Source organism: Macrotis lagotis, chromosome 2 (genome assembly GCF_037893015.1).
Source record: "Macrotis lagotis isolate mMagLag1 chromosome 2, bilby.v1.9.chrom.fasta, whole genome shotgun sequence".
In the NCBI taxonomy this organism is placed as follows: Eukaryota; Metazoa; Chordata; class Mammalia; order Peramelemorphia; family Peramelidae; genus Macrotis; species Macrotis lagotis.
The window spans coordinates 21,550,544-21,575,302 of NC_133659.1; the positions used below are offsets into that span (position 1 = coordinate 21,550,544).

General features: G+C 39.0%; 1 protein-coding gene across 7 annotated transcripts in view; it reads left to right on the plus strand.

The window, feature by feature from the left end:
• DAB1 (DAB adaptor protein 1) overlaps positions 1-24,759 on the plus strand; it is a 297,592-nt gene that overhangs the window by 133,084 nt on the left and 139,749 nt on the right. For all 7 annotated transcript variants that reach the window (XM_074221333.1, XM_074221337.1, XM_074221334.1 and 4 more), the window contains one exon: positions 22,586-22,725. In XM_074221333.1, coding sequence (XP_074077434.1) covers positions 22,586-22,725 — 140 coding nt within the window. The remainder of the gene's footprint in view (positions 1-22,585; positions 22,726-24,759) is intronic.

Below are 24,759 nucleotides of genomic sequence, written 5' to 3' on the forward strand. Positions count from 1 at the left end.
GAACTCAGGTCTTTCTGACTTAAGATCTGTTGCTTTAGACAACTCTCAATATAATAATCTACCTGTATTAAACTCAAATAAAAAAAACCTGAGACTCTAAACAATACATACATCATTATCCCGAAGGTAATAACTTAGAAAACCATGCACTCACATTAAGTATGTTTTATTGTATTTTATTTTGGGGTTTTTTTTGGTTAGGCAATGGAGTTAAGTGACTTGACCAAGGTCACACAACAAGGTCATTATTATATATGTCTAAAGCCAGCTTCAAATCAGGACCTCTTGACTCCATCCTCTGTATTATATAGCTGCCCCTGTATTTTTTTTGGTAAAATATTTTCCAATTATATTTTAATCTGGTTTCAGGGACACTTATAAACGTGGTGGGCTGGTATGGACCCAGGTCCCTTGTGTCCTATTTCTACTGTAGTCAGCTGTCAGAGATTGTACATCGTTGAGAACACATTAGCCTACATTCAGAGGTGAGGATTTCATATGTGGGAGCTCCCTCCATCAGTTATGTCCAGAATAAAGTCCAGGATAAAGTCCAGGCTTTATCCCGCGCCTACTTCCTGGTAAGGTTCTGACTAGGGATTACCACTCAAAGGATTCTAGATGGAACATGGATGGATCAACTCTGAAGGAGCCTCATGTCGTATAGTAAGGGTTAACATTTATATTGATTTACAAACATTGTCTCCTTTTATCTTCTTACAGCCCTATGAGAGAGGGTGTTATTGATAGAATCACCCCCATTTTATGGATAAGAAAAGTGCTTTTGATCTCATTAAGTGTACCAAGTCACTTCCATTTCTTTAACCTCAATTCCTCAATCATAAAATGAGAAACTCGAGGGCCCTCTCAGCTCTACACCATCATCTGAGAATCAAAGATTTGAAATAATTATATGTTACTTATATATAACTATTGTTAGGATATTAAATAAGATCATGGTCACATAGCTAGAAAGCACCTTAGGTGGAATTTGAACCAAAGTTTCCCCAGCTCATAGTCTCTGAGTGGTGACCTCCTGTAGAGGATAGTACCCTGAATTAGGATGAAAAAAAAAAAAACTGGTCTCAGGCTTTGGATAAATGACCTTAACATGCTAAGCTTCAGAACTCATCTGTCAAATGAGAGGAGAGGGACAAATGACCTACCTCTAAGGTCTCTTTTTGTCCTAAATCTATTCCTCTGTGGCCTTAAGTCTTTTATCCTCACAACCTACAGCCTAATCCAGGACTAATTTTGTACTTTCTTCCAGAGTTTTTGCTTTATTAGCTACTGTTCTACTCTACCATCCCAGATCTAGCCCTTTCACCTCAAGCTCTGGAACCATACTCATATCAGCTGGGTGCATCCATCTCTTCCCTCATGGCTCCCCTCACCATCCTTTGAAACTTCCCAATCAAAATATTCTTCTCTTGTCACCATCCCCCTGGATGTTGTCTCCTTCTGTTATTAGAATTATTTTTGTATCAGTATTCCCAGTGCTTTTGCAGTCTGCCAGTATACGTTTATTAAGTACTGACTGTATGCTAGCCATTGTACTGAGGTCTAGGGTTGTGGAGAAAGTAGGGAAAAATAAATGAGTCCCTGTATCTAAAAGGTTCATGGGGAGACAAATATTTATTAATGCTTTTGAGTCATTAAAAGTCTGACATTTTTATCTACTGCTTCATTCATCTGCCTAGACTGGGAATTGTGGGAGGGCTTCCTTGTTTCTTTTTCTAGGTAGGTGATTAACTTAATAATAATCATTATTGTGTTATTGTTATTACATCTATAGTGTATTTAATTATAACAACGATAATACATGCTTCTCTGTGTTAAGATTGGTGTTGTGTTGTGGTTACAAAGAAAGAAAGAACAGCCACTGTCCTGTACAAGCTCACAGTCTAATGGGACACCCAGTCATGATCATACAAGCTACTTGCAGATTAGGTGGACGGAGATCACAGGCGGGAAGGCCATTTCACTTGGACGGCCAGAAAAGACTTCCTGAGGATGACAAGACTTGAATTAAGCCTTGAAAAAAAGCTTGGGGAAATTAAGAGGTCAGAGTCTGACCTTGAACTACTCAGGGTTAGCCCTTCCTCCCTCTGGGTCTCAGTTTCCCTCTTTGCAAATTGGAGAAACTAGAAATGATGTTCCTTAAGGTTCCCCTCTACCCCCACCTCCCCAGTTCTTGAATTTTCTGACCCGAGGTCTTGTGTTTGGGGTGAATTTGTCTCTGTTTCTTGTTGTGACAGCTTAATATTAGGCTATTCATGTCACCAGAGGCAGTTTAGAAAATCAGAGGAGGCTGGGCTGATCTGGGTGTCTTTCATTCATTATCAGCGATTGGTGAGGCCACTCAGTCACTGTCTGCTCTGTTCCCTTCCACTTAGACTCTCTATCACTGAGATTTATCTGGGAGTTTAATCAAATGTAATTTGTATGGCGGCCTCCTCAGTAAATAATTGATTTGCCCTCTCTCTTGTCTTAGTCACAAATACTTCTTTGTACCATAAAGAAATAATTTAATCAGTCCAGAGCATAGGCAGGCAGGCAGGCAGCCCACTTTGGTTTAGGAAAAATAATGAAGGATGAAATCAGACTCTAGTGCCAACCCCAGGATGCTAGAAACCAAAGGATGCCCCTTTAAGGAGAAAAGACAAGAGAAAAGTGGGTGTTGGATTGGAGATCCCCAATTATATTCCCTTGTTTCTATTTAATAGGGGCGACCCCAGAGAAAAGCATCCCTACTATGAATGGAGCCTTGAATACTGGCAGCTGATTGCGGAGAAAGAGGCAATGTTGTTCATTTGTGTTTTAATTAACCTCCGCCAAGGGCCAGGAGCCAGGCTTTTGGGACCAAGTGCACTTGCAAATGAGGGAGACCCTCCAAATTGTGAGGGGGGGGGTTCATCAACTCAGAGCTGTGCTGAGAATTCACCCCCCCTCCTCAGCCAATCAAACTCAGCATGTTCTCACCTCCTCCTCTTGGAGAGCACGAGGGTGACTTAGGGGAATGGATCTGCATGCTAAATGATATACCAAGGATTTTTTTTAATCTATGCTATTCAATAGGTTTCCCTTCTTGTATTATTTCTGAGAGACAGAGACAGAGAGAGGGGGAGGGAGGGAGAGAGAGGAGAAAGAAAGGAGACAGAAATAGAGAAGAGGGAAGAAAGAGGAGAGAAAAGAGAAGAGAAATGAGACAAAAGAAAAAGGAGAGAGAAGAACAGGAAGGAGAGGTGAGAGAGAGAAAGAGAAGAGGGAAAAGAGGAGAGAAAACAGGAAAAGAGAGAAAAGAGGGAGGAGAGGGGGGAACAAGGGGAAAGGGAACATGACAATGATAAGAGGTTCTTTTTCTACCTGGATTCATTGTATCTGAGAAGAGGGAATTGAATGAGGAAGGAGAAGATAGAAGTTTAGTGTAGGACTTTGTCTTTTCATCTTCTTTCTTGTTTTGTCTGTTGCCTCAGATGGGCTTTGCCCCTTGGCCTCCTGGCTTTTCTCCATGCCTGGTATTCCTTCTGCAGCCTTGGAAGAACTGATCACTAAAGGAGGAGGAGTTGTTAAGGTTTTTCCTTATGTTCAACTCTTCATGAGACATTCTGGGTTTTCTTAACAAAAAAAAATACTAGGGGGTTTTGCCATTTTTTTCTCCAGTTCATGTTACTAATGAAGAAACTGAGGCAAACAGGATTAAGTGATTTACTCAGGGTTACCCAGCTAGAAAGTATTTGAATTCGAATTAAAACTCAGGTCTTCCTGACTCTGGGCTCAGTGCCACCATGCTACCCTGCTGCAGTAGAGAGGGTGATGCCTTGGATATAGTTGATCAGATTTTTAGCAAAGTTTTGATAAAATATCTAGCACAATTCTTGTGGAAAAGATAGAACAAAGTAGATTAGACAAAAATATAGTTAAATGTTTCAGAACCGGTTGAAAGGTGGGACTTAAAAAGTTGTTAATGATTCAGTATCACTGTACAAATGGTCTCCATAGGGATCTGGTCTTGATCCAATATTTATTAAACCTTTTTATCACTGACTTCAATACAGGCCTAAATGGCCTACTTATCAAAGTTGCTAAAATACAAAGCTGGAGGAGGTATAATTCCCATCCTAGACAAGGTCTGAATCACAGACTAGAGTACTATAACATGAAAGTCAACAGAGATAAATACAAACCTTATACATGCATACAAAAAAATCACCTTTGGGGCAGCTAGGTGGCATAGTGGATAAAGCACCCAGCCCTGGAGTCAGGAGTACCTGGGTTCAAATCCGGTCTCAGACACTTAATAATTGCCTAGCTGTGTGGCCTTGGGCAAGCCACTTAACCTCATTGCCTTGAAAAAAAAAAACCTAAAAAAAATCACCTACAAAAGAGGGGCATGAAGGTTAGGCAACAGGTGTCCTAAAGAACTCTGGTGGGTTTTGAGGGTGACATCTTAGCATGAGTTGGCAATTAATACTTTAGCCCCCCCCCCAAAAAAAAACAATTTAATCTTGGCCTTCATTAATCAAGGAAGAATTTCCACAAAAAGAGAGGTGGTAAACCCACTGCACTCTGCTTTGTGGGTCTCTGGGCCTATACCATGAAGAGATCATGAGAAAAGGGTAAAAACATCACTTATACAAAAATATTCATAACAACTCTGTTGTGGCAAAGAATTCGAAATTGGGTAAATGTCCATCACTTGGGGAATGGCTGAACAAATTGTGGTGTATGTAAGTTATGGAACACTATTGTTCTTTTAGAAACCAGGAGGGATGGGAATTCAGCGAAACCTGATAGGATTTGCATGAACTGATGCTAGGTGAGATGAGCAGAACCAGAAGAACACTGTGCACCCTAACAGCAACATGGGGTGATGATCAACCTTGATGAACTTTCTCATTCCATCTTTGCAACAATCAGGGACAATTTTAGGGGATCTGTGATGGGGAGTACCATCTGTATCCAAAGAAAGAATTGTGGATTTTAAACAGAGACTAAAGACTATTACCTTTTATTTTTTTTAAACGGTGTTTTATTATGTAATTTTGCTATCTCTATTTTATTTTATTTTATTTTTTAGGTTTTTCAAGGCAATGGGGTTAAGTGGCTTGCCCAAGGCCACAAGGCTAGGTAATTAATTAAGTGTCTGAGGTTGGATTTGAACCCAGGTACTCCTGACTCCAAGGCTGTTGTTCTATTCACTGTGCCACCTAGCCACCCCTATTTTATTTTTCTTAAGGATATGATTTCTCTCTCATCACATTCAACTTAGATCAATGTATAGCATGGAAAGAACGTAAAGACTATCAGATTGCCTTCTGTGGGGGTTGGGTGGGAAGGAAGTGATATGGGGGGGAATTGTAAAATTCAAAAAAACAATTTAAAAAGAATTAAAAAAAACTCTCTGTTTAGGTTAAACTCTTTATTTTTACCCAGTTGTGCTGGAAGGATCAAATACAAGGATATCCAGGAACAGGTTTTGGATTCCTTCCATGCTACAGAATTTGAAACCATTTTTTAACTGTCACCAGAGGTTGTTTAAAAATCTGCTCCTCCTCTGGTGATTTGTGGTTCAAATGCTTGGACATCTTCATTTGGAATCCTCTTGGAGCTTCTTTTTGCCAACTTCTTGATTATCTGTTTGCTGTGTGTATTTACCCAATTGTCTAGAGATGTGAGAGAACTTTAGAGAAGAAATCTTCATGCATCATGGGAACCCCCAAGTCCTGGGATGGTCCACACTTGTGACCAACCCACCCTGGCTCCTCATTCTACCAAGTTTCATCCTATTTGGAAATCTGCCTATAACCCACTGGACCTACAGGACCCTCATTGGGCCAGGCCCTCATCACCACCCTCCAGATTATGAATGGGGGAGCTTACTGAGATTCTTCCTGTGTGTCTAGATCCAAGGAATTGCAAGTTTTTATTACAGAATCCTGCTGTCCTTGGTCCTGAGACCAGAACACTTAATATTCATTGTTTTAAATTAGACCTCTTTGACTTGGCATTGAAAAATCTCTCAATAATAGTCATTCATTCACTCATTTCTCACAACTTTTTAATGACATCTGGACTGATTAAAAACCCTTACAACTCTGGTGTAGGCAGAAAAATTACACCAAATCTCTCTTCATATATCTGAAGCCATGTCTTGCTAATTGCCTCTCCATAAAAATGACTTATCCAAGGTCACAAGTAGTAAGTTTCAGAGGTAATATTATGTAATGTAGATTTGACCTTACTGGATTTGGGTGTGAATCTGAATTTCTCTGCTTAATAGTTTTATAATGAGAGTAAAGTCAATTTACTTGACTAAACCTCAGCTTTCAGATCCATGAAGTGGGCATCATCATTTTTATACTACCCCCTCCTAAAATTCTTTTAAAAATATCTTTGTAGGTCATGAAATATGTGACTAAATGTTGGCATCATTGAATTGGCTCAGTGCTGTTCAGTCTATATACCCAAATAGCTCCTTTCTAATCTGATAGTATTCTTAATGGATTCCTTCCCTTTTAGTTAAGCCAGTCTACCCATTTTGCCACATTCTTACCTTGTTACTTTTTGCCTTTTTATATATTCATCAGCTCCAGAACCAAATGTCATTGTGAGCATTTACTCCTCAGAAGTCAATCAATCTGGTCTGGGTTGGTTGTTTCCCCTGATCACCTTGTCTTAACAAAGTAAGGTGATGCAGGGGCTGCTAGGTAGCATAGTGGATACAGAACAGGTCCTGGAGTCAGGAGTACCTGAGTTCAAATGTGGCCTTGGCACTTAATAATGACCTAGCTGTGTGGCCTTGGGCAAGCCACTTTTTTGCCTTGCAAAATCCTAACAAAAAACAAAAACCAAAAATAAGGTGATGCAGATAAGACTGACAAATCGATTGTTATTTGTTAGAGATCTGATTGTTAAACATTTATGAGTACAATCCTGGCAACAATACACTGAATGCAAGCTTGCATTATGTTTTTAGAATTACAAAGCACATTCTGTGAGATAGAAACTAAGTGTTAATGACATCCTTATAAATTAAGACAGTAAGTGTATGGTTTTACATGGGGGAAATAGAGAATCAAAGTCTTAGATGAATTGTTTGTGGTCTAAGGGTTAGAAAAACCTTGTTACAGTCCAGTACAAGGGGGGGGGGGGGTGTATGTCTCTTCTTGGATTCAAATCTGACCTTGGGCAACTTCATCTTATTCACTTCAGTTTCCTTATCTGGAAGGAAATGACAAACCACTGAAAAAGACACAACTAAACTAAAAACTTCTTACCATGAAAACATTTCATTGGGAAATTGAGACCCACAGAGGATGTCAAGTTCTCTAAGTTCGTACAGTTAGTAACAGAACTGAACTCAGGATTTGTAGCTCCAAATTTAGGGCTTTTTTCCCCCCATTGCACCTTTTATTTTTCAAATCTTGAATTCTTTCCTTTGCATCTTTTGATTCAGAAGTCAGTGCTTCCCCCCTCTTCCAGCCCATGCCATCCCCATTTTCACTTAGATGTCTTCTTCATTTTCATCAATCTAAACACTTACTTCAGGATCTACTTTATTGAACTCAGTTCAGTGATTCAGATTGACTACTTGCTGTTTTATGTGAGTGGATTAATTAGAGTAAACTGGAGAAGAGACAGTGATTGGAAAGGATCCTCTAATATAGAGCAGCAGAGAATCAAAAGAATTATCTTAGGAAGGAGCTTGATGCTTGACTCCCTTCCTCAAAGATTCCACCACACTTTATGCTTCCCTATACAACTGTATTTTTTTTCCCATTTTGGTCCCCACAGTTGTGTTTATGGGTTTTTCTATTAGATAGTGAGCTCCTTGAGATCAAGGCATTCTGATATGATTATGTTATTTGGTGTCTCATAGTATCTCACACTGAGTGCTTACTTAGGAAATGTCTGTGGAATGCAAGAAGATAGCCAGAGGAGGGAGGGATCATGTCAGAAGACAGAACTGAGTCCAGAACTGGGTCAAACTGGCTACACTGAGGAAGAGGAAGGAATTGTATAAGAAAATTTTAAGTGAAGTATTAAGTTCAAGCTTTACGGGAAGATAGCAGGTATCCATCTCTTTTCCACCTTGAGATTGCTTTCAGATAATAAATAAAAACAGGAAGGACAAACAGCTCTAGGTTTGTTTCTCAATAGGACTTTCTATTCAAGGAGCAAATTATATTGGAAGTGAAAGGAAGAGATCCAGGTGGGACCCTTTGGTAAGGGTTCAGTATATATTTGGAGAATTAGATTGCTGTTCTCTAGTATCATGCATATTTGAAATGGAAAGAAATGTGGACTAGACATTATTGAGAAGTGTCAGATCTAAGAGGCAAGAGTTTATCATTGATCTGGAAGACAGTGTCTCTTACAGTTGTCAACAAGCAACCCCACCCTTGACAAGTCTTTCTGAGTCCTTCCATATAATTTCTGAAGGACTGATGCCTGAGCATCAGTTTTAAACTCTGTTTGTAGAATAACATCATGTAGTGAAGTCTTTGGGCTCCATTTCAGAATTAGGTTTTTAATGCATAAAATGAAAAAGGAGGATTGTGAAAGAAGGTAGTTATATGAAAATATAATGACTTTTTTAAAGGTAAGTTCATAGATCTTGGGTTAGGACCTTTTATCATAGAGGCAGTAAGGTCAAGTAGACCCCTTCAAGACCTGGCTGAGTCCTAATGACACAGAGAGGGGCTGATGGGGCAATTTACAGACTGAGATTTTAAGAGTTGAGGAGTCGAAGAGTCTGCATTTTCCAGATCACCTTGCCTTATGAATGGTAAGAGAGAAAATGTTGGTGCAGATGCTACTTTCAAGTGTATTTTTGGAGACCTGGTTGTTAAATGTTTTTTGAGCACAGCCCTGGCAACAAACGACACTCAGAATTCAATTTTACCTTGTGCTCTGAGAATTACAAATCATATTCTGTGAGGTAGACACAAAGTGTAAATGACATCATTCCAATTAAACAATGAATTGTTTGAAAAATAGGAATAATATTAACAGCACCTGATGTTAGATCACATTTTAAAGGTTTCAAAGGGCTCCGCAAGTGACTAAATTTGAATTTCATCTGAACCCAGTGAGAAAAGTCATAATTATTCCCCATTTTAAAATGAATTAAGGAAGCCTCAGAGAGGTTAAGTGATTTGCTTAGTTACAAAATTCGTGTCATCAATGAGATTTTTTTTTTGGCAAGGCAATGGGGTTAAGTGACTTGCCCAAGGTCACACAACTAGGTAATTATTAAGTGTCTGAGACAAATCGAACTCAGGTCCTCCTGATTCCAGGGCCAATGCTATATCCACTGCTCCCCCTAGCTGCCACTTTAAAAGACAAACATTATTAGCTTTCCTTCCAAGGAGCAAGCATTTTAAAATTTTTTGGTTTTTGTAAGGCAATGGATTTGAACTCAGGTTCTCCTGACTCCAAAGCTGGTGCTCTATCCACTGTGCCAACCTATTAGTGGAATTTTTGGACCCTAGACTTCTGGCTGTAAGCCCAGTCTCTTATCCACTATATAATAAACCCAAATACCTAGAATTCCCTCTTGAAACCCACAGAGACCATTCTCAAGGAGGAGGGAGGGGGTTCACTACCTTCTTCCTTTGAGTAGTGGTCGCCACAGTTTGTGATGTGTTTATCAAAATCAAGAGCTCTCTTTGGTGTGAATTATCTTGCTAAGCTATTAACAGTCTTAATGCAGGCTCAGTATTAGAGGTCACTTATGACTTCAGTGGAGTCAGACTTCTCCAAGTCTTGGGGCCATAAAAATGTTAATTGTCTTCATGATTTAAGCTATTTACTGCACTGCAGGCTTTTGACAGAAATTCCATAGAGAACCAAGGAGATAAAACATTCTACGTTTGTACTAAGTCTGTCTGTTTTAATGTACCATTATAGACAAAGATACCGGGGCAGGGGGAAGGGGGCCTCATCCCTGCTGGGGCATAGAGTTCAGACTTGAATGTGTTGTCTTATTAGCAAATCCATAATAGGAATGGCCATAAGGACCAGACTTATGGTGTTATTCCCAGTTGAGGAAATTCCCTCTATCTCCCGAGGCAGGTCAACATCATCTCTGCAACTAATCATTGGAAAATTTGGCCATATATATCAGAAATCGACCTTGTACTTGGGTCTCCTTGTCTCCAAGGCCTGCTTTGTAGCCAGTAGGCAATACTGCCTCTCCTGAGTCATACCAGTCTGGCGGTCAGCCAGTCAATCAGCAAACACTTAGGAACTACCTATATTTTGCCAGACTCTCTGCCAACTTCTGGACATGGAGAGAATAGCTATCCTCTCTCTAAAGGAGTTCAGTTGAATGAGAAAGACAACATGCAAACAACAATGTGTAAATTCATAGACCTATAATGTCAAGATCTGCTTTCCCAAGACAGGAAGGATCACTTGGTATTCTGGGGGACACCAACATGTGTAGAAATGATGGGGATGGTCTAGAGACTTTTTTTAAAAATATATATATATATGTAGATAAATGTCCAATCTCATCTAAGCCTTGGGAAAGTGGGTTAACACCCAGAGCAAGCTGTAGTCAAACAGTTGGGGCAAAGGGTATTTAGGGAAAACCACCCAGGGCAAGTTGTAGTCAGATAGTTGAGGCAAAGAATATTTTTTTAGGGTTTTTTTTTTCAAGGCAACAGGGTTAAGTGGCTTGCCCAAGGCCACACAGCTAGGTCATTATTGTCTGAGGCCGGATATGAACTCAGGTACTCCTGACTCCAGGGTACTTCATCACCTGGCCACCCTGGGGCAAAAGACCATTTAGGGAACACCACTCAGAGCAAGTTGTGGTCCGACAGTTGAGGCAAAATGAATTTATGGAACTCTACCTGGGAAAGTTGTATTTAAACAGTTGGGGCAAAGGATATTTAGAGAACACTACTACCTGCCTGTCCAAGTTTTTTTCCCTGGATCCACCCAATCCAGATCAATTCATTGTCTTAGTGTATTGAAGAATACTGAATTTAGAGCCAGGGAACTTGCATTCAAATTCCTTCCTTTCTTTTATGGCCTTAAGCAAATTACTTAATGTCTCTGAGACTCAGTTTCCTTATCCATTACAAATGATGAATTTGAACCAAATAGCCCTTCCATTTCTGGACCAAAGAGCCAGACTGTATCTGCTGCTCTGACTGGTTTCAATTGCTGTTGTTTTTTCCTTCATTCTTGAAGAAGACCATGATATCAGGGAAGTGATGCCATGACAAGTACATGAATTGAATTGTGTGTGTGCGTGTGTGTGTGTGTGTGTGTGTGTGTGTGTGTGGGGATGCTATGCTAAGTCACCAGATTCACTTTCTCCTCTAGAGTCATCAAGGTCTATCCCCCACATATGATTCAGGATGACTGGAGATGGCTCCGGATGTGAGGCAATCAAGGTTAAGTGACTTGCCCAAGGTCACACAGTCAGGGTTAGGGTTAGAGTTCTTAAGTAGCAAGTGCTTAAGATTGGATTTGAACTTCCATACCCCAAAGCCAGTGCTCTATCCACTTCACCACCTAGCTGCCCAAAGCTAAGATAATATAAGATAAAAACAAACTAAATTAAAAGGTGCAGCAAAAAGGCACAACAAATAGAGCACTGGACTTGGAATCAGGAAGATTCAAACTCATTAATTCAAATCTGGTCTCAGTAGTGACCCTGGGCAAGTCACCTAACCCTGTTTGTCTCAGTTTCCTCATCTGTAAGATGAGCTGAAGAAGGAAGTAGCAAACCACTCTAGTACCTTCACCAAGAAAACCCCAAGGGTGTCACAAAAGTCATAGGACTAAAATAACTCAATAACAACAAAAAAGTAAAAAGTCACCTTTGTTGTAGTATCAGAAAGAGGGCACTTGAGTTGAATACCAAAAAGAGTTATGAATGTCAGGGGGAAGAAAAAGTAAGAGTAGCATGAAAAGAGGAGATAAAATGCTTTGTAAAGAGAGCGACCAACAAATCAGTTTAGTTGGAGTGTGGAATGATGCAGAGAGTAATGTATAATTAGTAATGGCTAGAGAGTCTAGCTCATTCCAGATTGTGAATAATTGTCTTTAATGGCCTAATAGATGAGTTTGTTTTTGATACTGGAAGAAATAGGGAGCTACTGAAGCTTCATGAGGGAAATGAGGGAAACCCTTCCATGAAATGAGAATATCAGTTTCACAATTATGAGGAAGATAGACTAAAGAATTAGGTTGTTTCAGTTAGGAGACCTTTGCAATAGTCCTAGTGAGGAGGAATCAGAGTATTACCCAAAGTTTGGTGGGAATACAGAGGAAGTGGTTGAAACAGAGAGAGGTAGTTTCTTGAAGACTTGGAATTGGATTATCAATACTCATAAATCTGAAAGCCTAATAATTCACTTTTTATATCACAGATCTCATTCATGTAGATATTCCCTCCAGGCAGACTGATCCACTGCCCAATCATGCCTACCTATGTGCCCAAATAAGTTCTCTGCAAATCTACTCAATTTGCTGGCAGCCTTCCTTGAGCTTTCCAAACACTTCAAGGACAACATTGGAATTCTCATTTCTCAATTTTGATCTGATTTGTGGTTCTTAATTTATTAAAGTCAGAGTCCTTCTCAAAAATTCCATGTAAAAATCAAGTTTAGCAGGACAAAAATATTAAGCAAGGTCAAAGTCTTTTCCCTCCCATTTCTTTTGATTAATCTGGGTTTTACATGATTTCAGGTCCCTTCACCTTCCCAGTCACTGTGTCTATGGATGTATTCCATGTGGTCAGTGTTTTCTCCAGTGTGTGCCAACCAAAAGTTGAGATTAATTGGCCAGATATAGTCTCAGGTCTGCAGAACAAGTATGATTGTCTGTTTGGATTTAGATTAGCTAGTGTGAATTTGCATTTTACCACCCAAATTTATGATGCCAACTTTAAGTGTGTATTTTATGATTACTGAAGACAGTGAATTTGGAAGAAAAACAGCATCCTCTAATATCCATGCAGATTAGCTGGGACCCAAAGGCCCAGGATCTAGATAAAATAAGGCTGACCCTAAAAGAAATGTGGGCAAGTATTACTTTTGTTATAAATCAAAATGAATGTGACTACCACACAGGACTAAACTGCAGTTGCATTAGAAAATATAGCAAAGTGTGTATATATGTGACTGTCTGTAGGCCTGGCTCCCTTTCACATGAACTAAAGAAAACTTGGTACAGGGTCATTGTACATTTTCAGACAGCATTCATTTGAAATTTCATTTCCCTCCCAGGTGCCAATAACTCAAAGCAAAGACTTTTGATTAAACACAAAACCAAGATAAATAATATTTACTCCCTCTTTCCCTGTCTCAATATATGTAGAGACACACTTGTTTAATACTACTTTTCTTGGTATCATATGGGCCTAAGATTAGATTAGAGCGACAAAACACCTTTGTAACTCAAAATCAATTATTTATTGTTTTCTCTGAAGAACAATTTTTTTCTTAGCTAATTTATTCTTGAGCTAATATCAGATGAATCTACTTTCGAAAGTGAGGTACCATTTGTTACTTTACTACTGAATCCTGAAAGCCATCTCTCACACTTTTCTTTGGGTTACTACTCCACTTCCCAGGAGTTTTGCTTTATTTTTTAAATAAACTAGTTCATAGTTCCATAGTTCATATATGCTCCCTTGTGAGACAGATCCACAGTTGCACCTAGCCAGCAGAGTAGAGAGTCATTTAAGTCAACTCTGTCTTCTTGACAGTTTTCTTCCCCTTCAGTGAAAAATCCTCTAGGTCTTACTGATTATTTGGGTATACTCATAATGTCCCTAGTACTTTGAAATAGTGTAATGAGAATTTTACCTAGCAGCAGTGGAAGAGGCAGGATGAAAATGGTGACTCAGAATTGCAGTCCTATAATTATGCCCAAGTTATTACTTTGCCTAAATGTGGCTGAAATGTCCTACACTGACTTCAAGTTAAAACTTTAGAGATTAAAGTTATACAATCACTTCCAAGTCAAGAATCCCAGCATGCTAGAATTTGAGGGTCACTAAAGAATCATCTAGGACCAACCACAGATGATCTCCTAAATCTGTTCCATCTCTGAGGTTACAGAATGTCAAAGCTAAAAAGTACCTTCTAATCTAACACTTACATATAATAGATGAGGGGAAAAATAGGCAGTGACTTGCTTAAGAGCTCACAGCTAGGGTAGCCAGATGGTATAGGAGATAGAGTACTGCCCTTGGAGTCAGGAGGACCTGAGTTCATATCTGGCCTGTTACTTAATAATTACCTAGATGTATGACTTTGGGCAAATCACTTAACTCCATTGCAATTAGTGTCTTCTGACTTATATCTTCTTTCCAGTAGTCATATAGCCTCTATTTGAACTCTCCATGGGCTAGCATAATAGTGGGGGCTTATTTCATTTTTATTGTTTTTTTTTAAACAGTTGCTTTATATTTTTCATCCTTAAGTCATTTTTTTCTTAACCATTCTCCTCTGTAACAAAATGACCCCAAAAGGACAGCCGATCTATATAGCAGCTATGACTGTAGTCCACATTCTGTAGCCATAGCCTCCATTGTTATACTGAGGAAGACAGAATGACCACTTATTATTCCTCTAATATCAAGGTTAGTCATTAGAATTCACTAGACTGAGTGTTCTGCTTTAGCCTTGTCATAGTTTACATGAGTGGAGTAGGTAAATATGATGTATGTGGTTCTCTTGATTTATCTTTCTTCCTCCTAGATCACTTGATGCTAATCTTCCCTCCCATAACTCCCTGAATTTCTGGTACTCATCATTTTGTAAGATTCAGTAATATTCCATTGCATCATTCATATATCACAGTTTGTAAAGCTAATTTCCAAACTACAGGCAGTCACCTTCTTTGTTTTGGAGTTATTTTGGTCTTTATTAAGAGTCATTTTCATATCATTTTGTATATTAAAGATTATGACTTATGATTTCCAGAATCACTTCTTCAATCAGTGCCTGATGGCCTGCCCTGTTTTCCATTGATGTCAAACATATAAACAAAGATCCAATGAAAAGGTAGAAGGATTTTTTGAGGCCAAGTCAAAAATTAATTTATTGTTCCCTTAACTGTAAATCAAAGAAAAAAAGAAATCAATTTGCATTCACATTGAACATGAATTTCAAAGTAGTCATGTCATTATATGCAGAACTCAACTTTGAGCAACTTTAAACTTCCCTTAGACCCTGCCCTTCCCCCAACTTAGTGTTCTCTTCCTCCCTAAAATAACCTTAAGTATTTAAGCTAATCTTTCCCTTAGGGCCAACATGTCCTATCATTTGATGCATCTCGGTGAGGTCTTATAAGCACCTAGAGGTCAATAGATGCTGTTATCGATGAGGATGGCAAAGGCAGTGATGGTGACGGCCACCATTATAGTCATTATGATGTGTTAGCTGTCATTGTTATTAAGCATATTTTATTAACTGTGTTATTATTACTGCTACCATCTTCATGTTGATTAATCTTCCATTATTAACATATTATTACTGTTACTATTATTATTATTCCTAATGACTACATTTTTGTACAGAAAGGGTTTTAACAAATGTTCATGGAATCTTCTTTTTTGTTGAATTAGATTCAGTGAATCCCACCTTCTGAGCTTCTGTATCCTCTTCATTTTCTGCTCCTTTATTCACCTCAGGATTTCTGTATTCCCTTTCCTTTCATAGACTGAGAGTCAGCATTTCGGTCATCCTTCATGTTTTGCTTTCTTCACGTGGTAATGCTTCATCTAAGTCTTTCCAAATGTCTTTATATCCCTCATTCATCATTTTTAATGGCACCCAAGTATTGTATTACATTGCTTTACCACAATTTATTCAGCCATTCACCAACTGGTGGACATTAAGACTGTTTCCCGTTCTTTGCAATTACAAATAACTATGGAGTTGTGGCTATAGGAAGGCTTGGGGTCAGAATCCCACCACTTGTCTGTGTCATCCAGGGCAAATCTCTTCAATTTGTCATATTATAGATCAGAGCTATTAAAACTCCAGCCTGCAAAATACTGTAAGCAGGAATCAGATTCAAATAAAATTGAAAAATATTTAATAAAATAAATAAAAATGTTAATTTGAGTTTTTCTAAGTCAGCTTGAGATCTGTGGGAGCATTCTGTGTTGGATAGGACTGGTCTTGAAGCTTTTTCTTCTAGAGAAACCACCAACATGTTTTCATGAGGGGAGTTTCCTCATTATGGATGGCCTCAGGTCAATATAATGACAGGTCCAATTTCTCTGGATATCACTGATTTAGCCAGTGATATAGATTCCTATGCATGAATACATCCATTCACATATATATATATATATATATATATACATATATATATGCATATATAGCATATATATATGAATAAATCTATGTATCGATATAATGTATATATACCTATATATGATTATACACACATATAAAATATATACACATATATTGGGGCTGCTTGGTGGAACAGTAGATAGGACTGGGCCTGAATTCAAATCTGGCCTCAGACACCTAATACTTACTTAGCTGTGTGACCTTGGACAAGTTACTTAAACCCCATTGCCTTGCAACCCTCCCAGAAAATGCGTGTTTGAAGGTGTCAATTGATCATATAAGTTTTATCATGTGTGAATGCACACACACAGCTTCTTTTGTTTCTTTTCTGATTATTCCATTATGACAGGGTCTAGTCACTATTTTTTTGTTTCATGGACAGATATCCTTTAGAAAACCTGGCAAAACCTATGTGGTCTTCAGAGGAACATTTTTGAATGTATAAAAAAAAATATGATGAGAAAGAAAATCAATTATATTGAAATGCAGTTTTGTCCATATAATATTTTTTTTTAAAATGAATTCATGGAAAACAGTTTAAGAACCCCTGCCTCAGGATATATTCAAATCAATTCAACAATAAGCATTTATTAAATTCATATTATGTTCCAGTAACTGTGCTAATTGCTAGAGATACAAAGAAAGGCAAAATAATTGAAAAACTATTAATCCCTTCTCTCAAAGAGTTCATATCACAGCTGTGTAATATAAAATACAGGTCAAAGTCAAGATAATCTCAGGGAATTTCTAAAAATGTAATGATAGTACTCAAGAATATAATTTGTTTTCTGCCCTTATTGGCAGATAGTGTAGTCTCCAAAAATGTATTCAGTGGTGATTCTACCGAGAACATTTATATACATTTCTCCTCAACCCTAGCAGCACTGTTTATCATTGTTATTTTCATTTGATAATTTGATGTGTGTGTGTGTGTGTGTGTGTGTGTGTGTGTAGAACCTCAAAGTTAAACTTATTTCTCGGTCCTGTCCCTATCTCTCTCTGGCTTTGTGTCTTTCTGACTGTTCTCTGTCTCTGTCTTTCTGTTTCTTTGTCTCTGTCTGTCTCTCCCTCTGTCTCTGTCTCTGTCTCTCTCTCTCTCTCTCTCTCTGTCTCTGTCTCTCTCTCTGTCTCTGTCTCTGTCTCTCTCTCTCTCTCTCTCTCTCTCTCTCTCTGGCCACAGTTTCAAACACTAGTTCTGTGTACTGACTTACTGCCATATGATTGTGGCTAAGTCAATCCCTACCCCCATTCCCATGCCAACCCCTGGCCTCTCTGACCATGGTGTCCTCCAGGATCTCCAAGGTCCTGTCTCACTTGCACATTTCACAAGCCTTACTCTAGTGGCTAATGACATCACCCAAACCTTCTAATAGAATTATAGCACTAGTGGTTCAGCTGCCTTTTATTTATCCTTTTACTAATATCACTGAGACCTTGTTCCAGATCTCCTTATGAAAAATGACCCTTTTAATGGTGGAAAGTTTAATGAGAAGCAGGCTCATCTTCGGCATAAGTACCCTTCATATGAATTAGTTGTGCCCTGGTTCCCCTTCTAAATTGGACACCCCACTTTCATCCAGATGGCCTAATATTTTTCTATTAAACCATGCCCTTGGTCCACGCCCTGTGTTTGACCTGTCTCCTCTCTAGCTTGGGCTGGCCATCGGTCCTCCAGTTCCCTGGAGAGGCAGGTGTTGGATGGGCCTCTGTTTAAATGACTTGTGCTTAGGCAATCTGGATTTATGTATGTTGCATAGGGGCTGGAAGCTGTTTACCCAATTTCCAGGCTTTCTGAGACATAAATTGTACATCAGAAAGAGCTTTTAATGCTATGAATTCGTTGAGGTTCAGCAGAGCCGATCTGAGACTTGAACACGTTCAATATGCATGTATGAGCGAGGTGGGAAGCTGAGGATGGGAGGGAACCTCAGATGGGGGGTGTATTTTTTTTAAACTCGTAGCAGTGAAAGGCGTATTATTGGTAAACAGAGCATGCTGGTATATTGAAGATGTGGGGCTGAGAGCTGTCAGGAGAGATGAGTAGAGCCGGGTTTTCATTGGTCGAAGAAAATGCTGACTAAGTGATCTTTCTCCCCAGCCCCCTTTGAAGAGAGGGTTGGGGGATGGAGGCGCTGCCACCATTGTGCCTGCTTCTTCTAGCAGATGCTATTTACAGGACCCCGGCATGTCAAATGGACCTCCCCTAGCTTTTAGCTATAGGTACCAACATCTGCCTCTGTATTTCCCCAAGGCTTAATTTTAACATTAGTTACAGTTTCTGACTCATCATCCATGTGCCACACGTCTCTCATAAAATATTATTTAACAAGCGTAAATAGTCTTACCACTGCTTACTCCCAACAGGCTTAGGAACACTAAAGGAGGCAGCCCAGAGGCCTGGGATCTATCAATTCCACCCTCCATCACCTCTGCCATGGCCTGACTAGGTAACCGTGGCCAATCCTCAAGACCTAGAGAAAGCTATCTGCAAAACCATCTGACGTTTTGCCTTACCTGCCTAATAAAAGTAGGCAAGTGGTTAAACCAAGTTCAATTTGATTCATTTCAATTCAGTAAGCATTTATCAATAGTAATATTTCTCAGTAACAATGACCAGCATTTATATAGCATTTTAAGATTTCCAAAGAGCTTTAATCCTTACACCAAGCCTAGGAGGCAGGTGATATTCTTATTCCCATTTTACAGCAAAGGGAAGTGAGCTTAAGTGAATTGACCAGGCTCAGTCAGCTGGTAGGCATTTGAGGCAGAGTTTTTGCTGATTCCCCTTGCCTCAGTCAGGCTCATTATTATCCAGGCAGTACTCATATAGAAGTAGAAATACCAGGCTGCCCTCCACCAAACTGGCAGAATACAGGGTTACATGTGTCAATGAAAAGGAATACACAATAATGTCAAGATTCCTCAGAGGTTCGGGTCAGCCTTCCTGTAGGAGGTGGCATCTGAACTCAGGATCACCAGATGATCCTCAGATTCCTTCATCTATGATGAAGATCCTGTGATACTATTGGAGCAAGGAGGGAAACAGCTTAAGGGGAAAAACATCCCATAGATAGTTATCGAAAAAGAAAAAATTTCTATCAACATTGAGTTTATATCTGTATACCCCTATTAATATTGGCAAGGCAAGATAAAATCTATTACCTCATGTGATCCTCACTAGGACTCCATAGGGGGATTTTGGTGGGGTCTTTGCATTTCCAGTGTCCAACATGAACAACCATAGACTTTTTTTTTTTAGTTTTTTGCAAGGCAATGGGGTTAAGTGGCTTGCCCAGGGCCACACAGCTAGGTAATTATTAAGTGCCTGAAGCCAGATTTGAACTCAGGAACTCCTGACTCTAGGGCTGGTGCTCTATCCACTGCACCACCTAGCCGCCCCAAACCATAGACTTTCAATCAATACTTATAAAATATGACTTTGTAGGCAGAGGACATGGTCTTTGCCACTTTGAGTTGTTTTACCTTGGCTAAGTCCTTTCCAACTCTCTGAATCTCATCAATAAAAAATGAAGCAGTTGCACTTAGTTGTTTGCTTGTTTTCTCCTCCATTTGATGGTAATCCTTTTAAGGGGCTCTTTTTTGCCCTTTCTTTATATCTTCCACATTTAACATAGTGCCTGGAATGTTAAAAGTTCTTATTATGCGTTAATTGACTCTCTTTAAGGACCCTCCCAATTCTAAATCCTCTGATTCTTATGAGAAAGATGTCTTATTGAATATCATACAATGAGTTCTTATCTCACAGGAGTCACATCTCTTGCTCTCTATTATTTGCCAAAGATCAGGGGTGTATGTGTGAATGATGCGTATATGTATATATATACCTAGCACTGAGGAACTTTGAAGATGGAACAAGTCAATTCATTTATCTAGACCTCAGATTTTTCATCTAAAAATGAGAAGATTGGCCTCAATGCCCCAAAGAGGTAGTGATGCGTAGGATTTAAACCTCTCTTGACTGCAAGTCTACTGTTGTGCCACTGCACCACCTACCTTGTATCCAACCTTTTGTTTTTATAATGAGGAAACACAACTCAGAGAGGGTTAGTTATTTCCTCAGAGTCACACAGGTTTTAAGTGGCAATCAGAATTTGAACTCAGGTCCTTTGACAGTCCGTTATTTGCTGTAGTACATTCTTTGTCAGGTTCAGGAATAAAGAGACTTAACCATGCATTTAACTGATCGTTTTAATATCATGGATGCTACGGTTTTCTTTAGGAAGTATCAATGTCATTCATTTTCCACATTTATATTTTCCTTGAATTATAAATGATCAATGTGCCTGTGTGCTCAGATGGAAATAATAATACAGTGACCACAGAGAAGTAGGTGCTTGCCAAAGCCTTATGAGAGAGCCTCTATCTGTCCTCAGAGAAATTAGTGATATTCATCCATCCATCCACATTCATTCATTCATTCAGCAAGCATAAATAAATCACATACTATAGGCAACGAACTGTACTAGGAATAGGAAAAAAAGAAGCAACCTGACTAGAGTCAGGAGCACCTAGGTTTGAGTCCTGCCTCTGATCAAGGCTGACTGTGCAACCTTGAACATGCTCAAAAAACTGAAGGCCCTTCAGATCTCTAATGTGAGTGCTATGGACTGGGTAGACTCCATGAACATTTTCAGCTCTAAAACTACAGTTATATGAGACTCTCATATGTGCTTAAGAAAGGAAATGCCAAAAGAAAAGGGGAACAGGACTTGAGGAGTCAAGTCCTTTTGAAGGTAGCCCCCAAAGCCCATGTTCAGCTTAGAGCTTCTGGGGCAAAGAAAGTTCCTCTAGAAGGAAGGAATATAAATAATTATTATAATTATGATTACTACTACTACTACTACTATTACTACTATTACTACTACTACTACTACTACTACTGCTGCTGCTGCTGCTTGCTACCACCATATTTTAACAGAGGAAAGAACTGTGGATCCTGAGAGGTTGGGTTACTTACCCATGTTCACACAGCTATTCAAGTGTCAGAAGTAAGATTCAAACCTCAGAATCCCGGTTCCATCACCTGTGCTTTGTCCTCTGTCCCATAAAACATATCCAGTCTCTTTCATCTAGAGGCAGCCTATTGTAGTGGCTAGCAGTTTACTCTTTTTTTTTTTAGGTTTTTGCAAGGCAAACGGGGTTAAATGGCTTGCCCAAGGCCACACAGCTAGGTCATTATTAAGTGTCTGAGACTGGATTTGAACCCAGATATTCCTGACTCCAAGGCCGGTACTTTATCTACTGTACCACCCAGCTGCCCCAGTTTACTCTTGATGTTAAGAAAATCTTACTCCTATTTCAGATACTAGCTGGACAACTTGTTTCATTCAGAGCCTCAATTTCCTTATCTATTAAATGGGAATAGTTATGTCTAATTCCTCACAGGTTTAGATCGAAATGCATATGAAGTGATGTAGCTAAAGGGATTAGTAGATAAAGATGTAGAAACTGGTCTATCAAGAGTCTAAGAGTTGAAATAGAAGGAAGCATTTGTAGGAGCATAGGTATAGAGATAGAAGACATCTCAGAAGTCATTTAATATCCTTGCATTTTGAAAAAGAAAAAAAAAACTGAGGCCAAGAGAGATTCAATGACTTGCTTAAGGTCACATAAAAGATCATAGACTTAGAACTGGAAGACTCCTGGGATTCTCCATCTAATCAACCTTTTCATTTAAAGGATAAGGAATCTGAGGCCCCAAGATGTAAGTGACATGCCCAGAATTCTCCATAGGGTTATAAATCAAAATCCAAAAAGAACCTCACTTTCCATCTACAGATAGGAAAAAAAAGATTATTTACAGATTTATTACTTATAGATAAAAAAACAAAAACAAAAAAGCTGTATTGAGTGACTTGGCCAAAGACAGATAGTTACTAAGCTGTCCCTTCAGGAGTGGCACAAATGTATCAGATCGCCTTCATGGTTTCTTTTAGGTTTTTGCAAGGCAAATGGGGCTAAGTGGCTTGCCCAAGGCCACACAGATAGGTAACTATTAAGTGTCGGAGAGCGGACTTGAACCCAGGTACTCCTAACTCCAGGGTCGGTGCTTTATCCGCTACCTTCATGTTAACATATTTTTCCTTATGACACTGTTCTACTAGTGATCTAATGAAGGCCACATCTCTTAGATGAGCCATAAACCAAACTGCAGGATGGATGAGCTCTCTTTAGTTGACTCCCAACCTTGGTGAATATCTAAACTCCATTTTGCTCTTTCTTTCCAGGTCAGGATCGCAGCGAAGCCACTTTGATAAAGAGGTTCAAGGGTGAAGGCGTCCGGTATAAGGCCAAGCTGATTGGCATTGATGAAGTTTCTGCTGCACGGGGAGACAAGTTATGTCAAGATTCCATGATGAAGCTCAAGGTACCTAGAATCAGATGTGGTGGTGGTTTTTACTGACAGGAAATGAGAAGAGATGGAATTATTTTTGTTAATACCGGTCAATGGAGACCATAAGAATAGAAACAATTTACATTCTCATCAACTTCCTAAGATTTGCAAAATGTTTTAATTTAACTCATAGATTTAGGAATATTGACTCAATGAGTAGCTGTCAGGTTCCTGCCACTCTGCTTTCTTCTTTTGTCCAGATCACATAATCTTTAGTAGTCTCAATTTCCCCCTTTGTACAAATAGGTCTCAAGTACAATAAGATAAATACTGAATCTTGGGAACTGCTCACATTTTTTCCAATTCCAATTGCATATTTCCATTAGACTGGAACCAATAGCCATATTTTACAAAATTATGACTCTGAATAGTGCAAATCTTAATACATGTGACCACGTTGTGGAATATTTTATTGGCATGAATTAGGATGGGATTGGACCAAATAGTCTCTGAAATTCTATCCAGCTCCAAATCTGTGAGTCTAATATGGATAATGTATTTTTGTCATAGGGTTAGCTTAAGAAACTGAAGCAAACTACCTTTCAGTCCTATGTAAACCTTTGCACTATAATATGAGCTTGTAAAATAAGGTCAGAAAGGAATGGTTGCTAACAGTAGAGAAGGAGGAAAGAATCAGGGTTTATGATGATGGCATTATTTGAATTTGACTTTAAAGGTTGAATAGGAAGATGGTAAGAGAAGAAGGAGAAAAATGGCATTTCAAGTATAAGGAATAATAGTAGGAGATTAGGAAACTCCAGGGCTTTCAGTATATGAAAGATAATCCAATGTGACTGAGCATAGATGGAGTGGAAGGGAGTAATGGGAGACAAGGCTCTTAAGGCATCTCTCAGATAGTTGGGCTGACTTCAGTCAGGAATCTGGGAACCTTTTATGTTTATATTTCCATATTCATTTCCTTTCCCATCCTGTTTATTTTATTCTACACACTTAAAAAAGCAACAATTTGTTTCTGAGAGTCCCTAGGCCTCCCACACTGACAAAGACCTCATTCCTCAGAAATAATCAGAATCTTTGAACCAGATGATGACTAAGTCTCCTCCTAACCCTAACATTCTGTTCTAAAATCCCTTCAGCTGTGACATTCTTTGTCTCTTCCAGCTCCATCATTCTGTGTTTTAAGATATTTTTCACCTCTGACAATCCCTATTCTAAGGTCCTCCCAGTTCTGACATTCTCTCTTCTAGCCTCCCTTCCATCTCTGACATTCTGCATTCTAAACTTTCTCCTGGTTTGACATTCCCTGTTCTAAAATCCTTGCTAGCTCTGACATCCCCTGCTCTAAGCTCCCTCCCAGAGATAACAATCCCTGTTGTAAGGCCCCTCCCAGGTCTGTCATTCCTTAATTCTAATATCTGCATCACATAGTATCAGTCCTTCTCTGAAGCACTATTATATAGCAAACCAGTGTAAACTCTATTACACCAATAAAAAAAATCATCATTTCACACTTCCCGGAATCCTGGAAGGTAAAAACCAAAGCTGCTTACCATGGGATTAAAAAAAAAAGAAAAAAGGAAAATCCATTTGATGATGCTAATTATGATGGCATTATGACATGAGACTCATAACTCTTTACTCAGTGATCTTGACCTTAATTTACATTCCATCAGCACTTAAGTCAACTCAGCCTTTCTTGGTTAGATTATCAGACTGATGCTCATTATTCTTTTGTTTTAGGTGGGGATGGCCTATCTCCCCAACAGCTTTTGAATCTATTCCTGAGAAGGGTTCATGGTACTTCCTTCTTTGCATGTCTAGAGTACTCAATATACCATTGTCAACAAAAAGAAAGAATTCAATAAATGCTTTCTGATTGACTTCATTAGAGACTGAATGAATGAAGGAGTAAATTGTTCACTATCCCTGGAGAGATTTTCCTGCATCTAGGAGCTAAGACTCATCTGTTAGGATTCTACCCATTCTTCATAGCCAATCTCAAATATTACTTGGTTTGGAAATTTGAATTCACCAGAACTCTTTGCC